Source organism: Haliotis asinina, chromosome 9, assembly GCF_037392515.1.
Source record: "Haliotis asinina isolate JCU_RB_2024 chromosome 9, JCU_Hal_asi_v2, whole genome shotgun sequence".
Classification (NCBI taxonomy): Eukaryota; Metazoa; Mollusca; class Gastropoda; order Lepetellida; family Haliotidae; genus Haliotis; species Haliotis asinina.
In genome coordinates this window covers 27,507,200-27,532,726 of record NC_090288.1, presented here as the reverse complement: position 1 = coordinate 27,532,726, position 25,527 = coordinate 27,507,200, and the positions used below count along the sequence as shown (strand labels likewise).

The following is a 25,527-nucleotide window of genomic DNA, read 5'->3' as shown; positions in this document are numbered from 1 at the left end:
ACTGTTACTCCGAAACTTGTATGGCGGAAAACATGAATGTTTGGAAATATGTTGACAGTTCGTAAGAATAATTTGATTCTAATACACCTCACCAAAGTAAAGCAGAAACACGCATGAGCGGAGTAAGTAAATAACCGGTGGTATTATGAGTACATGTTGTCGATTTCCTAGAGAAGCATTTGTGGCGCAAATAATAATGGTAAACAGTGAAATTAATACTCAAAGAAACGCAAGACTAGAGAAGTTACAGTTAGGATCTCAACTTTGACATCATGTTTACCGCTAATAAAACATGGGCTAGAGTGCAATTTACCGGGCGCGCGACCCGGGGACTGCTGAGCGCTCGCTAATGAGCGCGCTATAGTGATAGCGCTCTGTAGAGCTACTGATCTGTCTCACTTTACCGCGCTGATGTATCCTTAGGGTTAGAGTTAGGCCCCCGTTTTAGATCCTTAGGGTTATGGCCCCCCCTTCTAGATCCTTAGGGTTAGGGACCCCCCGTTCTAGATCCTTAGGGTTAGTGAGTAAAGGTTATGGTTTGGCTTGGTATTTGTCGTTATCCACCAGACAAGTATTTTCGCCAGAATATATACTCTACAAAGTATGAATCATACAGAGCCTTCTGTGTCCTGGAGCTGGGTAGACCTGTGTTTTTCACCGCACACCAAGTAGACTCGATAGTGTTTGTATGAACACCAGTTTTGGGGTCATTAAAGTGGTCGCTATGGTTCACTGTCATGTGCTTATAGCCATGACTTCAAGTACGCCTTCCAACAATCTGTGTTTATGGTTGTTCCTTTAGCAACGTGTTTCTCGATAGCCGGGGTGAGTGTGTCGGCGCTCCGGTCTGTCAGCATAGTTACAAAAGCTTGTCGAGTTTGATGCCGCCAAGCACCCACACACCTTCGACCCTTTTCCCATGGTTGTATTTTCGCTTGTCAAACTTGGACTCGTCGATTTCCACAGTGGTTCCAGGGCCGCCGATCTGGGAACTGTCTGCCTCTATGACTGTCATGCAGATCTCTCTACAAAACGTATTCCAGTCCATGAGTATGTGCTTGGAACCGATCCTGAGTTCCCGCTGGATGACATGTGATGGAGTCCTGTACACCCAGTAGTACAAATGCTTCATAACTTGAGCAAGAGTGAGGTGGGAACTGCTGAACCAGCTCCCCTCCTGGATAGAAACTTTCTGGCCTCAGGTCTTGACTCGGCACCTCCACACTAACCCGTCTCAACCGTAGCTGCTATCTTTTTTCTTCGTCAACTCGCCCTACCACAACGGGGACAGGCTCCTGCGAAGTCACCTATGACCCTGCATGTAGTAAGCCAGTCGACAAGAGCCAACGCATCGAAAGTCAAGCGATAAACATCATCATATATCATCGCTTCGCTGGATTGGCTGCATGACATCTTGAAAACTATGGCTAGGTGTGGTGGCTTCTCGCTTTGATGAATGGGTAGGTGGGGCCAAGCTCTGAGCATGCGCAGTAAATGATAACAAACCATAATAGTTTGTTTTCATTCACTGCACATGCGCAGAGCTAGTGTGGTAATGACCCGTTAAACGAGCACTAACTAACTGTGATCGCACCAGTGGTCCCGAGGTAGAGTGTCCGCTAATTAGTCTGATTAGCACCAGTTGGAATCCCACTACCCCTGCTGAGAGCGTTCAAACCCCGCCAGCACAGTGAAAAAATCAGAAAAAGCACGCCCTGTAAAGTGCACTACTCCCAAAACATGTTAAGACAGTCTTTGGGAGTAGTGCACTTTACTGGGCACACTTTTTCCGGGTTTTTGTTTCGGATGGATATACTTGCACCATAGGTAAGCCAACCCTAGCCTTTACTGACTAACCCTATGGATCTCGAAGGGGGGTGCCCTAGGGCTAAGGACCCAGAAGGGAGGTGCCCAAGGGCTAAGGATACAGCAGCGTGCTCATTAGCAAGCGCTCAGCAGTCCCCAGGTAGCGCTCCCCATAAACTGCACTATAGCCCACTCTTTGATCATAAACTGGAATGCACAAGTCCGGGGAAGACTTCCGCCTGCGCTATAGCTGTGTGGCAGTTCAGGATATTTGAGATGGGTTAACATAACATGCGCTGTTAGTGTGTTCTTAGCGATGCTGATGAGTAGAAGGATTACCTTCACAGGCCTGATTCATAAAGCCTGAAGTTGGCTACTTTCACATCACCACATAAATAAAATACATAACACAAGGTCCTAAACCATACAATAACCAACTTCTAGTGTCACTGGGCAGAAAAGTCTGTTACAGCTGTCTGCAACGCTGTCTTGCTATATCAGCAGGGAGACTATATATAGAGGGAGAAGAAGCTCCATAAAAAGCCCCTGAACGAGATGCATTGGGTTGTTACATTGCCAGTATGGCGGCAGCATAGCATTTAAGATTGTGCCCGGTTTATTTTCAACAGCTGATTAAATTCGCTGAATGTTGTAACAACTGAAATCCTACATGTAGTAGATAAGTTAACTATTTCGTCACTTCAATTCAAGTCAAATAATTGGTATTAGTGTTTGTATTAGGACAATAGATTTCTAAGAAAGTTTCATGTCAGTATGTTATAGCTCACTGGCTTCTATTCTCGATTCACCATGAATATAGACTAAATTGTGCCAATAAAAACTTCTTTCACACATTTGATTAATATTTAGAAGGGAAACATACCTTTAGCTGAAAGGTAGTTGCAAGTGATAGTGATAGTTTTATGACTTAAAAAAAATTGTAAGAGTGTAATTGAGGTGTGTGAAAAATATGACATCGGTGATCCTGTTCTGATCCGCCACTGAAATTGTACATGCTGTTGTTTGAGTGTTTCTAATTATTTCTTCAAAAATATCTTTCACATACACCTTTAATTCATATGAGGGTAATATGCTATCATGTGAAATGTGTTTGCAAGCAATCGTGATAGTTGCATAATCTAAAAAAGAATGTTAGGGTGTATTTGAGGTGTCTGAAAAATATGACATATCGCCGGTCTGATCTAATCCAACATTGATGCATGTGATGCTTTAGGGTTATAGTTTCATAACTTCTTTCTTTCATGTTGATATTATTATTTGACAATAATGGGAAAGGTGTTTACAACGCTTTGTGACAGTTTTACACTTTGTGTTTTTTAGGGATGTGTGACAGTGTGAGTTAACATTTTGTTAATGGCCATTCCCTTCACCCCATGCAATAAGAAATCTGAATTAATTATTAATGTAAACAAAAATGTCTCAAAGTAGATTTTTTTTAAAAGGACCGCTGATGTTAACTCATGCGTTCTCACAATACTTTTGTGTTCTTTAACATGGTTTGGGAGGGAAGGCTGCAGTGTATCATTTATTCTTTCATTCACTCACATATGTACTTCTTTCTTTTATGCTTTTTCTTTTTCTGTCATTCATTCACATAATTCTTGCTCTGAATTCTTACTATAATTCATTCATTGTAAAATTCTGACTGTTACAATAAACTGGCTGAAGTTCTGTTAAACACAACTGAATTTGCGCTGGGAACGAGCCAAGTCACTGTGTGCATTGGAGCATGATGAGGCACACTTAAATTAGTATAAATGGTAAAGAAAGCAAGCGAGTGACCCATCCCTGTCGTAGATTATCCCTGCTGCCAGTCAACCATCCTTAGGGTTCAGTGCCCTTTCTGATTCTCAGGGAACTTTTTCAGTTATTTCCTGAATATTGCTAATGGGTGTAAAACCATCCTCGCTCAATCTGGAGTATTTCATCAACATTTCCTCTGTTCTAGAACCTGCCAGCATGGAAGGAGGTGTGTTCTGTGACAGTGTTGATGTGCTGCTGACACAGCTCTGCAAACATCACCTCCAGGACACTCAGAAGAGAGCCTACATTGTTCAGCCTCGAATATCACGGGATGAACAGTGTAAACGACTCAAAAGAAAGGCCTACAATACATTATTTGAATTTCTCAAAGGACGAGGAAGGTATGTAACTGCTGACTTGAAGTTTGGTCAATACGATATCCGTCACTAATCTGTTCGATAAACATGTAAGGCTATTTTAGAGGCTCTCATTTTTTGTTTTATATTTGTTTTTGCAAGATGAGTGGCAATTTTCTGAAAAAAATTACTTTCTTCTCATCGTTTCATGTAACGTTCACTTGAAATTTACTTGGATTTTTGACCCATGAAAATCCAGAGTAGAATGGATCTTCAGCAATAATGGCTTGCTTGCCATAAAAGGTGACTATGCTTGTCGTAAGAGGTGACATTGGGATTGGGTGGTCAGGCTCACTTACTTGGTTGACACATGTCATCAGTTCCCAATTGCGCAGATCGATACTCATGCTGTTGACCACTGGATTGTCTGGTCCATTTACAGACCGCTGTCATATAGCTGGAATATTGCTGAGTGTTGCATAAATCTGAACTCACTCACTTGCTTGAATTTTACATTTTCACTTAATTCCAGCCGGTGAAGGTTCAGGTTAGGAATAATTATCAGCAACCCATGCTAGTTGTAGGAGGCTTCTAGTACTGACATGATTGGATGGGTGGTCAGGTTTGCTAACTTGGATGCCAGCGTATTCTGATTGCCTAGATGGTCATGATGTTATTTCAATCATTGAATCGTCTGGTACAGACTCATTTACAGACCACCATCTGAGAGCTGGAATATGGTTAAGAGCAGCATTTATCAACAGACATAATCACTGCATATATTAATTAGGTGTGATCAGATGGTGGCTACTTAAGAGTAAATCTTGTGTCTTCTGCAAATGACAAGTTCCACTGACACCCTTAAACCAAGTGTTTAGCATCTGTAATACATGGTTTGTATTATTCTTGAAGTGGCGGTTGGCTAGTCTTGTGGTTAAAGCATTTTTGCTTGTCATGCCGAAGGCCTGGGTTCAATTCCCTACATGGATACATTGTGTGAAGCCCATTTCTGTATACCCCACAGTGATATTAATGGAATATTGCTAAAAGAGGCATAAAACTAAATTCACTTACACATTTCTTGAAATCTGAAATGCTAACCTGTAAAAAGTAATACTGCTGGTGGAGGAGGTGTTAAGCCATGCCCCTCACTCTAAACCTGGTACCTTGTATAGTTTTATATGAATTATTGTTAGTACAATAATTATAAGTTACCTATGGAGATCCAGGTAAGATTTCGTCTTCAGCAACCCATGTTGTCATAAAAGGCTTGTCTTGTGATTGGATGGTCAGACTCACTGACTCATTGTATCCCAGTTGTCGTGATCAGTGGCCATGCTGTTGATCACTGTAATGTCAGGTCCAGACTCGATTGTTTACAGACTGTCATCATACAGCTTGAAAATTTCTGAGTATAGCATTAAATAACAAACTAGCACTCATATAGCAGTCTTCTGTATTTTCCAGATATTCTTGCATATCCCCATCTACCCCTGTGAAGAAAGAAATAGATGGCATTTTGATCTATGCCTACCACTTACGATGTAATCGATTTTTTGACGAGGCCAGTCGCCTGGAAGCTCTCCTGGATACTTTGTTATCAAAAGATGGTATGTGTATCACCATGATTATTGTCCTGGTATGTCCAGGACAAGTAATCTATTGACCTCAAACGAGATGTGTCAGTCATGATGTCAGGTACTGCAGCCAGCATCTACTTTGGAACTACCCGTTTAGATTTGGGTTAAATTAGCCTTCAGCAATTCGTATTTGTTGTAAGAGGTGGCTGATGGTATTGAGTGGTTTGACTTCATGTATGTCACCCCAGTTGCATAGACTGATGCTCATAACGTTATTCATGGGATTGTGTGGTCTGTTTGGACTTTCACCCTTGAACGTCCCAGGGTAGAATAGGCCTTCAGCAGCCCATGCTTGCCATAAAAGGCGGCAGTGCTTGTCGTAAGAGGCGACTAACGGGAGAGGGTGGTCAGGCTTGCTGACTTGGTTGACACTTGGTTGTCATCGGTTCCCAGATTGATGCTCATGCTGTTGATCACTGGATTGTCTGATCCAGATTCCAATATTTACAGACAGCCACCATACAGCTGGAATATTGCTGAGTGCAGTGTAAAACCGAACTCACTCACTCATTGTTCGGACTTTATTATTTACAAGCCAGTGTCATATAGATGGAAAATTGGTTAATGTGGTGTTGAACAGCAAACAACACGTGCAGTCGTCAAAGGTGTACGAGATGAAATTGTATTAGTGGTAATCATGATTATCAGAACCATCTGCCTATCTGCCATCCTTAGTTATACATATTACATCATTGTTGAAATTGAAGAGGTGATGATATGAAGTGATCTTGAATAGGCACAACCAACTGCTTTTAATCTTGAAGAACCATAAAGCAGCATTTGTAGATAAAATAACTCTCAAACTTGTTTAATTGTAACAGTACTGATAAATCAAGGGACATTTTTAGATGCCCTTTCAGTGTGTTATCAGTGACTTTCTCAGTGGTTCCCATGTTTGAATGCAGGTGACAAGAGTGATGTCATGTCAGTGTTGCTGCTGCTGGTGTTGCTATCAGAGAAGAGGAATCCCACTAGTAAAGAAATCATTGGTCATGCATCACAGAAGCTTCCTCTGGTACCATGTGAAAAAGTAAGGACCTGGGCCTGGATTTTTTAAGCTTTCTTAGTGCTAAGATAGTTGTAAGTTAATGTTAATGTATGGAACTTACAACTGTCTCAGCGCTAAGCGAGGTTCGAAAATCTAGGACCTGATATCAGGAGTCACGTGTTGGTGATTGGTCCTTAACAGTATAACTGTGATAATCCTTGAAGTGTGCCAGCAAAACTAATACATATTGCTCCATGTTGATATCTTCCCTTGTGGATTTCAGGATTCCTTTGCTTGTCACAAGAACCAAACTTTTAAGACCAAATGATTAGTTTGTTAACTGTCTGATAGTGTGCAGAATGTATGAGGACCTTGTTAAAGCATGATGTTTGACCCTGAGTCTGCAAATGTCAGTTAATATTGATAATCTGTAATGAGATAATTCATGATGTAACATGTATATCTGATTATATGGTTTTGTGAGATGATTTGTATTTCAGTGATAGCAGTCAGTATCAGTTTAAACGAAAAGGCTGTTATGAATTGTTAAACACCATGTTCAGTGCTTCAGAAAACCCCTTAAGTTTCGAAGTTGTGAATGTTAAGATGATGTTTTTTAGGCAATTTGCCTGCCAAAGGCTCACTCAATATGTCAGTAATTACGTCATAATTGACATGGATTGTTTGTATTTTCAACTACCTAGTCATCAGCAGGAAAATAAAATGCTGTCTTATAATAGCCATATTATCTTATCGGAACATTACCTGTTAGGTCATTTGTAGAGCAGTTTTGATGCACTTTTTATGAAATTGATTTGCCAGAGAAAGAAAGTAAAATGCTCACTGATCATGGTAATATTATCATCATTAAGGGGCAGTAAACATGCTTTACTGGTTGTTTATAAATGTCTGCATTCATCTTTTGATTTCTTTTCAGAAGTCCTCCTTGGGGTACATATAAGCATTTAAATGTCCTTTTTAAATCCTATGAAGTGTCGAGGCGACCTTCACACTCGATAGCTCCTCGGACAAGGCTTTGATAGACATCATGCCAATACCTGAACTACGGGTGCCAGGAATCTGCATCTTACTGGTGCTACACATGGACTTCAGAGCAATCGTGGAGCCATAGCTCGGCGGTTAAAGTCTGAACCCTGATCCCGTGACATATAGGAATAAACTGATAATCAGCATTCTCCTGTTACTGTCTCCAAAAGCCCACTGCGCATACAGTTAAACATAGCCTATAGCGCTATGTAAATACCCATACATATATATAAACAATATATGTACGCTCAAGTTGGCGGTTGGGGATCAAACCCTGGTCCTGAAACACCTTTGAGTAGCATGGCAAACCATGACTCCCGTGGTGTAGACGGGTTTACCTTGGAGTGTCGAGGTGAGTGGGAGCTCAGTGGCTCTGCCACACTCAACAGCCTCTTGGCCAGGGTGCCAATAGACATCAGGCCAAAACCTGAGCTACTGGCACAGGGTAACTGCATCATTGGTGCTAATCCCCAGGATCAGAGTGTCCCTGGAGCTGAAACTTGGGTCTGATCGTCCCCGGAAGGTCAGACATTCCCGGAGCCGTAAAGACAGGCACCAGACATGCAGATTGACACGCTTATACAATCATTGTATCGTCAGTAGGAGAGCAAACTAAAAAAAACATCACTCACGTCTGTTCAACAGAATGACAGCATGAAAAGAGAGGTGCGAGGTTGACACCAAGAGTTATCTGCTCTTGGCTGTATGGGGCCCTGTAGGGGTGGTCTCACAAGACAAAAATGAATTTTTTGTTTTGTAAATATTTTATTGAATGTAGTTACAACTGTCGTAGGATTTAAAATGGACATTTAAATGCTTATATGTACCCCAAGGAGAACTTTCTTCAAAAAATTAATAACAGATTTGTATAAATATTTGAGCACGAACAGTCATGAATGTTTCTCTCTAGCACCCTAATTCATAGCACTATTTTCAAATGGAAATCTATTGTGTGTTTGTTCCATGTTGTCCAGACTCAGCATGTGTTACTACCTGAAGGGCCGCCTGTGTATGGAGATAGCCAGGTGGTCTGTCCCAATTTCTTCTACATGCATTACCCACGGTGAGTTAGCTCTACTCTCACCATGTCTCACAATCATCTTTGTACAGTCATTCCACACAAATGATAACTGAACTATTCACCCATGGGAATTCTGGTGCAGAATAGTATCCAGTGCATAGTTTAAGAGGGGAAGAAAGTCGGAATTATGGGGTCACAATGACCACTAACCCGTTTCTTGCTATCATTACACTGTTTTGTCTGCACCTTTCACATGGTAACTTCTTTTGTCCACTTGGGTTGTAACCATGGTAACTGTTGGTGTATATTTTTCAGGGAGTTGTTTGAGGCAACGTACCAGAGTGACATCAGAACAAAAATGGATGTCAAACTTCCAAATGTGAGTCAGTTTCTTAAACATGTTAAAGTGTTATCTAATGTATTGTGTAATCATAAGGTCTAAAAGGGACTCATTTCCAGAAGTGTTGCATCATGCAAGTACATTCAGGAATATCCCTGTGTTCTTAGGATACTGAAAAATAGTGTTTCACATGTAAAGTTATGGTAGGCAATCTCATTAATATTGGATCTTTTGCTCCATTTTTATATCCTTTTGCCAATCAGTGACAAGGTCTCTAAAATGATTCAGCTTCTATTACTTTTGTACCACTTGAAATTTCTATCTTAAAATTAATCATTAAAAGACACATTTCTGATCATGTCCGTTTATTTCCATTTTGACGTGATCATTTTGAATTCATTTTTGAGGTACAGAATTAAGATAAACTGCTTTGCTCAATTTTGTGAAGAATTTAGAAGACTTGTAGTTGACTGGCTCATCAGTTGTAGGTTAATGTTTTGGATGTGTTCACTTTGAATCTGGAGACCAGACATTTTTATTCTAACGGTGAAATTGTGACATGTACTGACTGTGACCAATGCTTGTGACTTAGATGGATGGTTGGCCAGGCTCTATGACTTGGTGATTGTGTTTCATCAGGCTTTCATGACCTAGAATAATGATGATGCTTAAAGCAGCTCATTTGCTTGGTCAAGATATGGGTTGAATATTGATGTGAAACTTTGTTTATTCACTGAAACATTTCCAAAATCAAAACATATGAACACTATACTTTTTAACCTTATATCACCCCTTGCAGAGAATCTTATCATTTCTGCTCCCTCTTTCAGCTTTTTGAGCTGTCCCCTGGAGCAGGGCTGTCAGGAAATGGATGGTTCAGTTACAGGGTAAAGTGTTAATGTATTACTATGTCCTGTGTAGATGGTTATCTAACTTCCAGTGAGGTAACTGCATTGATTTTGCTTCGGTGGAATTATGTACAGCTAACATTTCATCTGAATGTATTTTTGAGGAAATGCTCCATGGCAGTGTAACAGGGTTCTCAGTAATTCAAAAAATCAGAATTTCATCAAACTATATCACATTACAATGTTAGAATGAAGCATGTATAAACACATGTTAAGTTGCCTTAGGCAAGCGATTTTTTTCTTGATTTTCTTTGTTCACCTAGCAGATAATGGGTGCCTGGTGGGACAAGATGACAGTGTGATGTCTTTGCACTTTTGAGACAGCTTGGGTTGTATTCTCTCACGGGACCTGAGAATGAATATCTAATGCTCACAATTCCCTGAGCAGGGTGTTATGATAATGCTTTGGACATACCCCTTGTCTATGGAACCTAGCACATACATCATTATCACTATCCAATTTCAGCCTCTTCTGAATGATGCCCACGAGAAGGAAGCAAGAATGACAATGTTTGGCGGTCTAGTTCAAGGAAGAATTACCTCCCTTGATGCAAAACTTGACCTCCCCGAACTGCCAGATGAATCTGATATGAAGTAATCTCTATTTCTTGTAATGAATTGAATTTTCACATCATTAGAACTATTGCCTATGTGTCGTAAAGTGGACATACAAACATTTTAGCACTGATTTCAAGGCACATTAAGGGATTCCATGGCATTGCCTCTAGTATGGCAGGAAAAATGACTTACAAGAAGATTGTTTGGTTAAACCATTCTACCATGATTTCCTGGATTATAGATTTGGGATGAAACCATGCTACCATGATTTCCTGGATTACAGACTTGGGGTTAAACCATGCTACCATGATTTCCTGGATATATAGACTTGGGGTTAAACCATGCTACCACGATTTCCTGGATATACACTTGGGGTTAAACCATGCTACCATGATTTCCTGGATTTACATTTGTTGTGAAACCATGTTTTGATTTACAAGGAATTTGAACATTTTTGGTTATAACCTGTCACCATGATTTACAAAAGATAAACATTTGTAGTTATTGCATGCTACCATGATTACAACAAAATAAAATGTTAACTTAATTTACAAAATAAACCATGTTTATGTGCTCATTAAGGCCCTGTTATCTATTTCAGATGTCCCGAAATCAGAATTCCAAAAGTCATGTCTATCAGTCAGGTATGTTGAAACCACTTTCTTCTGCATTCTGAAGTGTCCACACATTTGGTTGTTCATCGGGTGAAACTAAACAATCAAGTGTAGTTAGTTATTGATGGATCAGTGTTCCTTTACTCAAAGTCAGATTTTTCTGCAAATCTATCAAGAATGTATTCTGAGGACAAATGTTTGATATTTTCAGCTGTCACAAGACACAACTGACACCTTCATGTCGACATCGATGACAGCGTTCAATGACTCGGCCATTGAGGAGAACATCTGGGATCTAGCTCTGAAGTGCAAACGTGGCAGATACTACACTTGGGAGAGGAGAGGAATGTAGGCCTCCAAACATATTCATTCTTTACTTTCACCCAACTTAAGTTAAGCCATAAGTTAAGACTTAAGTCCTTTACATATTCCCGACTTATTGTGAAATGGAGAAGGTTGTTATGAAATATGGTGAAAAAATATTCAGTTGTCTTCTGATTTCAATGGTTTCTATGTTTACATTTGTACAGCATCATAAATATTAGTTACAGAGATTTATGTTACTCAAGGCTAAAAAGACTCCTTTGTGTTTGAGAAATGTTTTGTGTTCAAGAGATGACATACTGTTCTATCCTATTCCAGTGAAGGGTCCATTGAGCGACCATACTTCTCTGAGGCAGGTCCGCTAGCTGTGGACAAGTGGTACTCACAGATGCTGCTGCAGCTCAAACTGATGGCTCCTGAAGCAGTGCTGCCACCAACTAGAGAAATCAGCCAATCACAGCTTATCAAAGATGTTATCTACCTTCTGATTGGTGTAAAATCAAATACCTTCAAGTTGGATGAGGTAAACTTTTGTTGTGGTTTTTCTTTTGTCTATGTTGCCAGTGTTTAGATCCCTGCTCCTGCTGACAAAGAGGGTTAGTATCTGTCTCAGAGTACAAATGGATCTTTTGTCCTCTGTATGACTGCAATCTGCTCAGCTGGGGACCTCCAATGTTCCTTATTTCCAGGAGACGCTGAGTTTCAAGACAGCTGAAGGACTATATGTCACAGGGATAACTCCTGATGCCCTTAGCAGCTGTCTGAGGGATTTTATTGCATGTGGCTCCAACTACTACCGCCTCGACCTGTGCTCCAAGGCTCCTGTTGTTGACTCATCCTATGATAAGGGGATGGTGTACCAGGCCTACACTGGTGCTGTGCGTAAAGTCCTTCAAAACTACCGAGCCGTCATACTCTCCATCCCGCACAGAACTACACTCCTCCAGCTCAAGTGTGCATGTGAAAGAACATTCCAGCAAATTAGGTAAACTCACATGGCTGATCATGTGTACATTGTACGGTTTCATGTTGGTCGCCAAGAGATCTAGATATGAGTACAATTTGTGCATTTTGTTTGGTGTGTTTTCTGCATCGGTACTCAGCTTAGCAATAGAAAGTTCAGACCACTTTTACTTTTTTGATTAAGGATACGCAAGCTACTGAGAAAACAATTGGTCTTCAGTTACCCACAAAGACAAAAGGTATCCTACTTGTAAACTGGGTGATTGTGTAATATGAACATGGCTTGTTATTCTGACTGTGTTCTGTGTGCAGATTCCTGTCACAGTTGTGTTGGTGTGGACGAGACAGCAGCAACTTCCCAACAGTGAGTTGTCCTTGTTGGGCCTGTTTCCCATCTCTAGCTTCAGAGGGGTGGTGAACTTGAAAATATCACATGAACATTTAGCTCACTTCTATCAAATTCAAGCTAGTCAATGTCATGGCCTGCTTGTTTATGTACCACCATCCAAAATTTAGTTTGGGCCTTAGGTTCAAAACTGACTGAAAACTACACAGACCCACAGCTGTTGTTTGCATGTCCTTATGACAGTTTTTTCATCCTCATTGCTAAAAGTATTATTTCCATTTTAGATATAGGATTTTGATGAAGAGCCACATCACTGTATGGTTTTTGGTCCTGAGGGCCCGCAGCTTTTCAGCGTTAAGGGCAAACTGTTATGGACTGGTCGTTTGCAAGATCTTTTTTATCTGTGGACTATATATGTTTGTGTAAGCTGGGAGGGATGACTTTTTTGGAAAACCTATATGTTGGCATGACTCATACATTTTGTTGAAGCATGTATGTTATGTTGTTAGGGTATCCAGTTGCTGACATACCTGTACCAGGAGACTCTGGAGGCAGTCAACACAGACAACTACGCTATGATGCTCTCCATCTTACAGACAGCATGTGGACCTTACACAGTGTAAGACTTGACACTGACCCTTCCACACACACTTTCCGATAGGAATCTATGTTTGCTGGTTTAAAGTTGTTACGTATTAGGAAAAGGGAAGAGAAAAGGATTACAAGCTGGCATTCCATTCAACATATGTAAATACCATTGTTTGGTGTTTCATGGTGCCATGTTCATTTTTCTCATCTCTATAATGATACTATGTACCATAGAAGACCCTTTCTAATGTAGTTCTAGTGATGCTTTAGGTATTTGTCTACAGGACCAGTGCAAGTTTAAATCACTGCACCGATGTAGAATTGAGATAGGATCACAGGGCTTATTCCTTGATTACATGAGCAGATGTATGTATTCGTATACATCACCAAGCTACGGTATGTTTCATCCAACACTGTTATTGTTGGTACAGGTTTGTACAGGAGTGGGTGTTCCATGGCTCCTACAGAGATGTGTATGAAGAGTTCACCATCCAGGTCAATCACCATTATCTGGAGTACCGAGGTGAGTTGACTCAGGTCACACACCAATCTCTGGAGTGTCAGGATAAGTTTTGGACCTGGAATGTTGGGTTGAGAGACAGAAGATATTGACCTTGGCTCTGTAGGAACTGTGTGCTTGTAAAACACATTTGATTGATGGTAGAGTTTGTTAACCTGAACTTGAAGGCATATTTCCAGGATGTGATTTAGGCATTCAATCAGCACTCTCTGAAATGAGTTTTTCTTATAGACAAGCACTACTGGACCAATGGTTATACCTTAGCAGCAGAACAGATAGAGGACAGCGCTCCTCTCTTCCTCCGTGACATGGCCAATGATATCTTCATCTGCGGGAAGACCATCAACCTTCTCAAAATCTGCTGTCCAGAGGTAGGTCTTATAGCATGGCTTTACAGGTGTCCTTGTCCTTTCAGGCTACAGAAGTTGTATATATGTAAAAATAGTCCTCATTCTTTTTCCTTACTGGTACCCATGCTAACACAATATGTTTTTTCCAGCACTTTATGTGTCAGGTTGATGACGATGACATCCCACACATGACGGTGACGTTTTCCGAGCAGCAGCTGTCAACACTTGACACACGGTGTCAGATATATTTCAGCAAGATGCAGCAGATTGCCAGGAACCTCACCATATCCAGGTAAATAACCAATCCATGGAATATCAGGTGTATCCAGGTAAGTTACTGACCAATAGAATTCCAGTCATATCTAGGTAATTAATTATCCATTGATGGGGTCATATCCAAATAAATACATGCCGTAGAGGTTTCCAGTCTTGTTAAGATTATCATACAATATTCAGATGATTAAGACGCATCACCAATAGTCACACACCAATCAGGAACCCTGGTTATGAGTATGTAACCATGAGAACTACACTGACCACATCAGATACATCAGGATGATTACACTGGAGGTAGAGCTGGACCTGGAGTCAAGGCACCTCACTCAGCTTGTTGTAGACTGTGACACCAGGATAAGTGTGGATTACTGAAGCATGTTATTGACTTCAGGGAGGAGATGATAGAACAAGCGGAGCAAGCTAAGCGGAACTTGATGGAGAAGGCTCACACAGTAGCTTCACAGGAGATTTCCAGACTACAAGGTGAGCTCATTCTGTCAGCTTGTGACTGAGTAACTGAGGTTATGTGCTTTCAAGAAATGAGGAGAACTGGTACAGTTTTGTTTCAACCTCGCATGGCAATTGACATCTCTTGTATTTTGAGTAAATAGTGAAGTTAAGTCTCTTTGAGATGGAGGCTTTATAGAATAATCTGGTAAAGCTGATATATCTATAGAGAATTATTGTTTGCCTGTTATTGAACGCCACACTTGGCAATATTCCAGCTAGAGGGCAGCAGTCTAGAAAAATGTTAAGTCTTTACAAGACAGTCTAGTGATGAACATCATGAGCATCCATCTACACGATTTGATGAAGAGAATTAGTTACTTGTGCATGGTATATATGTACAGCAGTTCGTACTTCTGTAAAATGTACATATTTGTGGTGTATCGCGTTTTTGGTAGACTCGCACCTTGTGTGTCCCCTCAGAGTTTAGGATGGCACAGTGGCTGACTCATTGTCATCATACTGTGTTTTCATGAAGTACTTTAACTCTTTGCTATGTCCTGCTTCTTTTTGTAAGCATATAAACATACATGATGTTCCTGATAGTTCATGACATCCATGTTGACAGCTATCATCGACGAGAGGAAGAAGGCTGCTGACATTAAGAAGAGACAGGAGTTCCAGCGGCTGAAGAGTCAGATGGTCACAGACCTGCAGGTGGGTGGAGAGTGTACACAGGTGGAAGAGAACTGACCTGGAACCTGTGTGAAGTATTTGCCAGGAGCTAGTTTCAGATGTGTTGTGATGCTGGTCTGTGTGTGTTGTAGAGGCGTGCAGAGGAGAAGGAGCAGAGTGCAGAGGAGGACAAAGAGCACATGGCCAGACTGACCCGGTCGGAGGATGCTATGGAGGCTCGGGAGCTGCAGCTAGAACAGGAGGCCAGGTAGGGCTTTGGGAGAAAGGATTGGCAGGTAGGACCCTGAGTGAAGGGGTTAGAACTGTAGAACATGTGAAGTGTTAAATAGGAGGCCAGTTAGGACCAGAGAAGAAGGGGTAATCCTGAAGGCCAACTAGGATCTGGGGAGAAGGGGTTATCCAGAAGGCCAACTAGGATCTGGGGCGAAGGGGCTATCCAGAAGGCCAACAAGGATCTGGGGCGAAGGGGTTATCCAGAAGGCCAACTAGGATCTGGGGAGAAGGGGTTATCCTGAAGGCCAACTAGGATCTTTGGAGAAGGGGTTATCCAGAAGGCCAACTAGGATCTGGGAGAAGGCCAAGAGGCCAGTGTTTATATGATACAAAGGCCAGGTCGGACAGGGCACCTTGAGCTTTTGGTGTTTAGGAGGGACTAGCTAGGGATGAGGTCACGTGTGAGCTAAGCAGCTGTCATAGAAGTCAGGTGGAATAGGGAGACAGTTTGGTTATTATTACCATCAGTTAAAGACCAATGTAGTGTTCATATAACTGTCATGTGGGAGTTATAGTGAGGCTGAATGACTGCTACAGGGAGGAGCTGATCAAGTACTATGCCGATCTGAGTGAGGAGGCAGCTCATAGAGAACAGAAGGCTCTGTGGAAGGTGCGGCGTGCACGGCTAGAGCTGGCCAGGATGGACTTCCTCTCAGCCGACCAGGAGAAGTGGAGAAGAGAGATGGAGGAAGCTTCTGAGGCCAAGGTAGGGACATTTCTCAAATGCAATCTTATTACAGATTATGACAGCAATAATGTTTCTTTGTATCCCAGCCAGGGAGGAAGCTGTCTGGTCAGTATGGATTCTTCAAGTTTGCAGCATGGAATTAAGAACTTTCCAATTCATGTTTACATTGTTATAACCAATCATTGTAAAGGTGACTTTTCAATATTCGCTGATAGGACCAAAATAGACATGTAGCTTTTAATGGTAGGTTTATGTTATTGTGTACTGTATTACCCTTTTGGTATTCTGTTTGTCTAAGGCTGTTCTGGAACGTGACCCAGACTCCAGCTTGCCTGTGTGGGCAGAGACAGTCAGTGACAGCCCAGATGGGAAACCTGTGATAGCAGATAACACAGAGCCTGACGTTGCTGCTCTACCCAACTGGGCAGAGCGAGGACTAACTGCACCCCCAGCTGCTGTCTATGGTCTTGATACATCGGGTGAACACAAACTGCCTGGATGGGCTAAGAAAGGGCTTGAGACATACAGTGTGGAGGAAGAGCCTATTGTAGTGGAAGGGGGTGATGGGGATGGACTCCATGATGCAGTGTTTGTGTCCCCGAGGAAGAAAACTGGGCTCCGAATGAATGAATCCTTTAATGTTTCCAAGGAGTCGGAAGAAAGCCCAGAGAGGAAGACTATTCGTGTGTTTGAAGAGATGCATTGTACAACAGAATCGGATGTAACTGATGCTGCCAAGCCCCAGGTGAAGCTGACACAGGACCGACATGCAACAACTGAGACCATGCCTGATGAAGAATACAAACCCAGTGTGAAGGTATCCGAAGAAATGCATGCTACAAAGGAATCTGAGAGTTCAGAACAGAAACCACACATCAAGGTCATCTCTGATGTCCATGCAAACATGGAGTCTACATCAAGCCAGGAGGTATCTGCACCCAAGCTGAAGAGACAAAGCAAACAGCATGCAAATGTTGAAACATCCTCAAAAGAATGGAAAGTGAAAAAGCAGAGTTTCTTTGGGCATGTTTCGAAACTTTCTGGTTTGGAGTATGATATCACAGCCCCCAAACTGAAAAAACATTCTGAGATCTATGCCAATTTGCAATCTGACACAAAGGACTTTTCCATTCGCCCAAGGATAAAGATTAACAAAGCCATGATGGTGAACATGGAGAGTGAGCCGGCAGAAGTTACACCAATGATCCGAGTGGACAAACACCAGCACAACCTCAAGGAGTCTGAGTTTGTGGACCTGGATGAACAGAGGATGAAGAAGTTTAGGATCAGGAACATCCACGGCCATTCATCTGACTCAACAGTGCAGAAACTGTTGTATGGCGAAAAGTATGGCAGTCCTAGCAGTCAACAAGGGGAGAAGGAGTTGGAACATGCTACAGGTGAGAGAAGAATGTAGTAATGTTCACTGTATACTTTGTGCCAGAAGTGATAGGTAACTGTTGGTCCATGAATGAAGTTTTTGGTCTTGTAGATTGTGTGTATGTGCTTGGTAATAATGATGCAGTGTTTCTGTTAGACACCAGCACAGATATCATGACTGCCGCAGCCTCCGACTCCATGTGGATGGATAATGGGATACAGCAGTACCAGGACAACTTTGACTGCCTCAGTGAGTGCAACATACATTTGCTAGAGATTCTGTTGGATCAACCGTATTGCTCTCACAAACATGTAGAGATACAACTTCTTTTGGGGGGAATTTAGAAATTGGTATGATTAACAAGATGGTATGATGTAGTACATCTTTATTACAATATATGTCTTGTTTGGTGAAATCACGTGCTTGATAACAATGTTAGCATATACACTGAAATGCTGCATTTATTGTAATGAAGAAGTTGTATATCCATAGAACTATCACCCGTTTTCAAATAGCAATTTAGCAGTGGAGAAAAGAAGACATCTTGTTTTATTCATATCATTCCTGTGAAGTAAATGTTGGAAAATATCAGAACAAAAGTGAGATGGTCTTTATAGTAGCCACAGATGTTGGGATTTTGTGTAAAGAATGTAGTTTTTAGTCCTCACATTGCCTGTGTTACTGCAGATGAGCCTCCAGTAACTGACCTTATGGCATCAATTCCTATGGCATATGGTAGCTGGGGGGACTATGGCATCAGCTTGGATGGAGAGGTTGAGGCTTTCCGATACATGCCTCTACCAGCCTTACTTCACAGGACAATCACAGCCTCACTCAAAGCTCAGTAAGTTCTAAGTTTATCACAGATCATGCCCAATGCCCCCGCAACATGTTTTGCTGGGGGTTGAGGGGGTGTATTTAAATGGACTCATTTGTCTTTTCTTGGGCATCACTTTCAAACTGTTCAATATTTCTTGAAACTTAGGACATAGATAAATCTGATTGTGTTCTAGTGCCTTTTGGTGGTTTTTGATTTCTGAATAAAATATTTGTTTTCATGGCTACAAGTTCGACTTTGAATTTGGTGGGTGTGCTCTTTTCCCATGGAGAACTTTAAAACCGTTCACCATTTTCTGGACCAGACATGGCACTTAGATTGGTCAGGTGGTGTACTGGTGCCCTTTGGTAGTGTTGGAATTCTGAATAAAATATCTTCAGTACTCTCCTTCCACTTTGTCAAAACATTTGACATCATTGTAACTAGTAGACATATTCAAGAAGTGTATTTTGCCATTGCTTTGGATACTGATAGCTATGTCTTGTTTTAATTTATAATTTAAGGGGATGTGGTATTTTTTAGTTTACCTTGAAACAGACTGTATAGTTAGGTGTGAACAAATGTGATCAGCATGAAGCAGCAACACAATTAAGTTGTATTTTCATCCCAATGTGTCACCGAAAACTGTCTCCTTGCTACAAATTTAGCTGGTCCAGAGTGTATTATTTACAGGCTGCTGTGATATAGCAGAAATTCTGCTTCTGGAATACAAAATGGGAAAGAAATACATGGTTGTAATGTTTGTGTTCTGATTTTCTACTTTTGTAGAATCAGTCTTGTGAACAAGAGCATCATTGACTACTTCTTCTCTGAACTGAAGATACAAAGTCATTTTGAGGCCCTCCGGAACTTCCTGTTCATGAGGGATGGAGACTTTGCTCAGATTTTGAGTGATGTTCTTCTGGACAAGGTGAGATGTCAGTCAATTGTAAGATAGTCATGAAAACCATGATTGAATGATTGAGCTTACTGATTGTGGTACTTAGAACTTGTGAGAATATCTGTTCCTGACATTTTGGGAGCATGATGTTTGATCAGTTTTGTGACCATGTTGTGTCCTGACTCCAGCTTGCCCAGAACCCACTGCCTCAGGAGATGCTCAACCCTTTCTTCCTGAACGGAGCTTTGACGAAATCTCTGCAGTTGTCCATGCACTCGGCAGACAAGTTTGCTGACAATCTCAGCTTTGCTGTCAAGTACACACCTGCTGTCTTCCAACCTAATGGTAAGTGCCAGGGGGAGCGAATCTGAAGGTGGTTCATGGCTTATGCAGTAACCTTCAGCACTCATTAGTGTAGTTCGTTGTTTAAAGATCACATGTACACATTTATTGACATCATTATAAAGGAAACTACTAATTCCAACATTTAATTACGTTAAATTGACCTTCTTGACATCTTTCTACATGTTGAACAAATTGAGGTAGAACAGATGGGACAACTTCACAAGTAGTCTGTTGACGTGTTCCATATGTCAAATAATTTCTATATCCTTTAGCAATACACAGAAGTCAAAATAAGAGTGATCAGATTGTTAGTAGTAAAACTATCCATAATTAACTTTGAGGTGTTGTCACACAGCAAACCAAATGTGGCAAAAATGCTTGCAGACCCCTAGCACATATCATATAATGGCCTGTGAAAAATAAAACCTGATACCACAATCTGAGAGTATTATAGGCCTTTTCATGAGCCCAAGATATCATACTAACTGAAACTAGTGTCAAACTAGGGTCATAACTCAGTAACAAATTGTAACACTGTTGGGGTAGCCTATTAATTAAAGCATTTGCTCATCACACCAAAGACCTGGGTTCAATTCCCCACATGGGCACAGTGTGGGAAGTCCATTTCTGGTGTCCCCCACCATGGTATTGCCGGAACATTACTAACAGTGGTGTAAGATCTCACTCACTCACTCACGAAGAGGTAGACCTAGTTTCAATTCATGTAGTTTAGCATGGAAGTGAGATTGGGAGGTCATGCTACTTTCTATGCAAAGCTCACTTGTTTAAGAATTCACCGAGTGTTGCATATCATACTGTGTTCAACATTATGTACTTGCCAGTACTGTGGTGACAGCAGAATGTAATCAAGTACATTTGTACAACAGTTGCAGAGATTACATTTTAATTCGTGATTCCATTTTTTTCCTCAGCTCATGACACATTGGACTGTTTGGAGCTGAGATACAAGGTAAGGAAAAGGATAGGTCATGCGTGCGTGCGTGCCTGCTTATGTGTGTGCATGCGTGTCTGCGTGTGTGCTTGCGTGCCTGCGTGCGTGCTGCGCTCATCCAAAGCCATGATGTCAGGTTTTCCCCAGATACAGAACATTGAGACATGCCCCTTACAATATGCACTGCTCATTATGCACCACCAATTCTATAACATGTTATAATCCCAGGCATCAAGTACATATCATCTTTTCTGTATTTCAGTAGATCCATTTTCAGCCATACTTTCCAACCAACCAGTCTTCTGCATCAGTTCAAATTTTGTTTGGTAATTCCAGGTTGACTGGCCACTGAACATTGTGCTGACAGACAGCTGCATGACCAAGTATGGCCGCATATTCTCATTCATGCTGCAGCTTAAGAGGCTGGTGTGGGCACTCAAGGATATGTTGCACAGGCTCAAGAGAGATTGTGAGTTGCTCTGTTCTCATGGGAAAGTGACTGCATGAATGATACTTTACGCAGTGAAGTTCCATCTGCATCATGCAGTCCTGCAAGTCATGTGAGCTTGGTCGTCGAATGTTTAGCGAGAAGGGCGGTTTGGAAGTCTAGTGGCTAAGGCATTTACTCATCATGGTCAAGACCTGGGTTCAATTCCCCACATGAATACAATTTGTGATATTCCTGGAATATTGTTGAAGCTGTGTAAAACTAAAAACACTCACTCACGGGACATTTGAACTTGTAACAGTAATACTGTGTTGTTCTTTTTTCCAGTTTTGTAATGTGATAAAACAAATACAATGTTATAATGTTTATGCTTGACTATGTATGTATTAGTTACATGACATCAACAAAGTTTGACCGTCCGCTACTTAGTTGTCTCTTCCATCCATGGATACTCATCTGGATCATCTCCGGAGCATCAGAGGGATATTAGTTGTGTTTAGTATGAAAGGAATGTCCTTGTCTCATACATATACAAAACAGCTCATGTTTGACTTCTTTCCACTGCAGCAATTATCAACAAGGCAGGGAACTCTCCACAGTTTAGACGTCTTCAGCTTCACAGGTTGGTGGCTTCCTGTTCCATTTCTTGTCTTTGTTGTTTCTGTTCTGGACACGCTTGCAGAAAGTGGTTTTACTGTTTCAATGTTCATAAGTCCCATTCTCCGACATGGACTTGTGATAATTGTAGACCGAAGATCACACTGGACAACTGGGTCTTGGTAAGAAAAATAATTTCAAGGTGTCTGTGGTCGAATTTCCTATTGACTGGAACTTTGGCGTCCAAAGTCCTGGTAGTTCTGTAGCTTCTCAGCATGTGCAATTATTTAATATTAGTGAACATCCTGGTAATTGCATGGAAACATTACACAAGGTGACGGCCTGGGACCCATGCATACTCTGATTTTTTATTGGCCTCAAGAAGTAAATCCCATTTTTTAAGACTCAAAGATGTCAAAAGATTGATTTAAAGTCAGTGGGACACAGGTAAATCATCAAATTCTGTACTGATATAAATTAGTTTTTTAGTAAAGATGACAGTTTAGTGAAGACAGTGTGAATATGTCAATGATGTTGCAGATGGGAGATGATGCACTTTGTGAAGGTCATACAGGAATACATTGCCAACCAGATTCTACTGCTGACCTGGTCAGAGTTTATGGATGCTGTCCAGACTGATGTCCATAATCTGGATGACCTGCACCATATACATGCCCGATACCTCGATAACGCCATCTTCAGGTTGGTTGCACACTACAAAATCCTTACTTGTTTTACCATCTCCAGTTTTTAATTATATTTTCTTTCAAGGTACTTCATTTTATTTTGAAATTTTATCTTCACCAGGTCTATACAGAACAAGAAAGCTGCTTTTGTGATGAAAATCATTCAGGACACCTTCTGTCTCATCCTGAAGTTCCGCTCTCAGCTTGTAAGCGCCCCTTGGGTAAGAGATGCCAACACAGGGGAGATGACTCATCCTAACTTCAACAACATGGTGGCATCTTATGATGCATTTAAGGCATATACTCTCTTCCTTTTCAAAGGTGAGTTAGATAACTAGTATCATTACATCGTATGACATGAAAATTTCAAACTGGTCAGAATGTGAAGGCATATTGGACCTTCATTCCACACAATATGTAAGAATATATACTCATAGAAACAAATAAGGTCACACATGAAAGTATAAGTGTTTGTTTTTACTTTTCCAAGTTTCTTCAACTGGTGTGTGATGCTTTGTGGGTGAAACTTTGGAAATAAATAAAGGAACACTTGCACTTTAATGTGCTCCCTTATTTGTTTCCATGAGTATATAAGGAAATATGGAAACATAATGCTTATGGATTCTGCTGACTGCAAATTAAGTGTAGAATAGGAAAACTATTATGAAGCACTGATGTTTTTATATTTTATAATTCTGCAAGCAACAAATTAATCTGCCAACAAGGCAAACTTAACATAAGTCATGAACACCACATACTGAACCAAGACATATCGGCAGCATCTCAGAATTACTGCTGAAACCTACAATGACCTGTAGAATCTGTAATGCGTAATATGTTCATCACAACTAGTAGTGCACACCAAAACAACCATGAGAGATTTTACAGGCTGAAAAGGCGACTATGCTTGTCGTAAGAGGCGACTAACGGGATCGGGTGGTCAGGCTCGCTGTCTTGGTTTACACATGTCATTGGTTCCTAATTGCGCAGATCGATGCAGATGTTGTTGATCACTGGATTGTCTGGTCCAGACTTGATTATTTCCAGACAGTCGCCTTATAGCTGGAATATTTCTGAGTGCTGTGTAAAACTAAAGTCTCTCACTTTTATAGGCTGATATGGACGGTAAGAAAAGTGTTTGGCAAGAAATAGTGTGATTTTGCTGTATTTTGAAATATAGGAATGACCTCATTTTGAGGTTTGTTTTTTGCTGAGTTACCATATTTTGGAGGGGGGTTTCTGTCACTGTAAACATCTTGGTTCCACTTTTACTTAAATGAAATATATTCATTGCAGTTGTGAAGAAGCTGGCTCTCCGGGGCTACCAGCCACATCTCCAGGAGCTGCTGCTGAGATTTAACTACAACAACCACTATGATAAGAGCTAGATCATCTCCATCCCCGAGTCTTGGCACGGTTGACATAACAGCATTTCCAGAGCATTTCAGCTCAAAATCTATATGTTTTGTGTTTATCATGGAGGATAGTGCTTGGTTAAAGATTAGTTAGTGTGCATGTGAAATAGGAATTCTGATCAAGTTCACTGTGCAGGTGCAAGCAGTGCTATGTATGACTGACAAGGGTCTATGGTAATTGAGCTCTCTGTGATGAATAGAGGTTTTATGAGACCAAAAGTGTCTATGACAGCTTTTTCAGTTAGTGTATGCCATATAAGACTGGTCACAAGTTATAAATCCCACTTCATATCATCTGTAACAATTCATTGTGGAATCAACGATAAATTTCGGTGATTGATCATGACCAAAGTTACTATTTATGTAGCCTGTGGTGCAAATTCTTAATTTTCACACAATGATCAATGTTCAAGACAACTGTACAAAATAACCATGCGTGCCATAGCCAGATGGCAACTGTGTTGTTTTTCTGATTTAAATCTCTGTAAGATCTTGTATCTTAATTCAGGTTAGTTTCAAATTTTGATCAAATTTTGATACAGTATGCTGAAAAGGACCTGGCCATTTAGAAGGGGGCAAGAGCTGCTATTGAAACATAACTGTGGAAAAAGAGAGTTGTGAAAAAGAACTGAAAGCTTGTTTTGTTGGGACATGTGAAAAGGCCAAAAGACTGTCTTCTGGTTAAACAAAGGGTATTCAATGGTTGGTTCCTGTGACAGGAGCATATACAAGTGTCATATTATCATTGACATCTTACCAGTAAACCCTGTGGATATTTCCAATTTCTTAGCTATCATAGATGGGTTTATCATGTCTTTCAGTATTCTAAATGCCCCCAAACTATTTATGAAGTTACTAAAAGTGGATAAATTGAATCAAAGGAAAAATGAGAAGGTATGAAGAGACAAGTGAATTACTGCCAAAAACATGTAAATCATTAGTATGTGATTGTTACTCTTAGTGTACAAATACCTCATGTGCCCATGTGTTTATAAACTTTAATGCTTGCCTTTGTTTCTGTGCATGATCCATCCTTTCAGCTGCAAGTAATCTCATGTTACATGTATAACTTGTACAAATATTGACATTTTGTAAATTTGAAAACAAATTTAACTGTGATATATACTGAAATGTTTTTGGTTTGTTTTTTTCAATTCTGTCCATACATACTTCACTGAGATTTCTCACTGTTTGCATCTGTGTACTAAACCAAGTGTAAAAAGTGTGATTAATATACTATGGATAAGTTTTGTCAACACAATTGCCTGAAGTGTTTCAGTGTAGATCAGATAATTGTGTGAATAAAAACAGTTTTTTCATTACTTCCTTTAATATTTCTTAGAGTTTTACCAGTATACAGTCTCTCACACAAGCTCATACACAAGTACTCCAGTTTGTGTACCTTGAATATGCTTGACTGACACACCATGAAAATGCATTATCAACTTTACTCAAGCATCAGACAACCATGA

The 25,527-nt window shown here is 40.8% G+C and overlaps 1 protein-coding gene across 1 annotated transcript; it reads left to right on the top strand.

The window, feature by feature from the left end:
- Positions 1-29: 29 nt before the first annotated feature.
- On the top strand, positions 30-25,377 carry LOC137296131 (gamma-tubulin complex component 6-like). The gene is made up of 32 exons (XM_067827830.1): positions 30-122; positions 3,776-3,971; positions 5,394-5,536; positions 6,472-6,596; positions 8,576-8,664; positions 8,938-9,001; positions 9,793-9,849; positions 10,337-10,464; positions 11,030-11,072; positions 11,254-11,390; positions 11,685-11,889; positions 12,056-12,351; positions 12,642-12,693; positions 13,185-13,294; positions 13,695-13,786; positions 14,015-14,154; positions 14,283-14,425; positions 14,801-14,892; positions 15,485-15,573; positions 15,684-15,799; positions 16,363-16,531; positions 16,812-17,913; positions 18,051-18,143; positions 18,582-18,738; positions 19,501-19,642; positions 19,801-19,957; positions 20,890-20,927; positions 21,246-21,378; positions 21,925-21,979; positions 22,495-22,656; positions 22,762-22,961; positions 23,937-25,377. The coding sequence occupies exons 2-32, from the start codon at positions 3,787-3,789 to the stop codon at positions 24,026-24,028; spliced, it is 4,806 nt and encodes a 1,601-aa protein (XP_067683931.1). The 5' UTR covers positions 30-122; positions 3,776-3,786; the 3' UTR covers positions 24,029-25,377.
- Positions 25,378-25,527: the final 150 nt, after the last annotated feature.

Bases quoted from the DNA above. Each gene is read 5' to 3' on its own strand.
- LOC137296131 (XM_067827830.1), top strand. From the start codon at position 3,787: ATGGAAGGAGGTGTGTTCTGTGACAGTGTTGATGTGCTGCTGACACAG. The intron at 12,352-12,641 runs GTAAACTCACAT...TTCTGTGTGCAG, and splicing joins AGAACATTCCAGCAAATTAG to ATTCCTGTCACAGTTGTGTT. The intron at 12,694-13,184 runs GTGAGTTGTCCT...TTATGTTGTTAG, and splicing joins ACAGCAGCAACTTCCCAACA to GGTATCCAGTTGCTGACATA.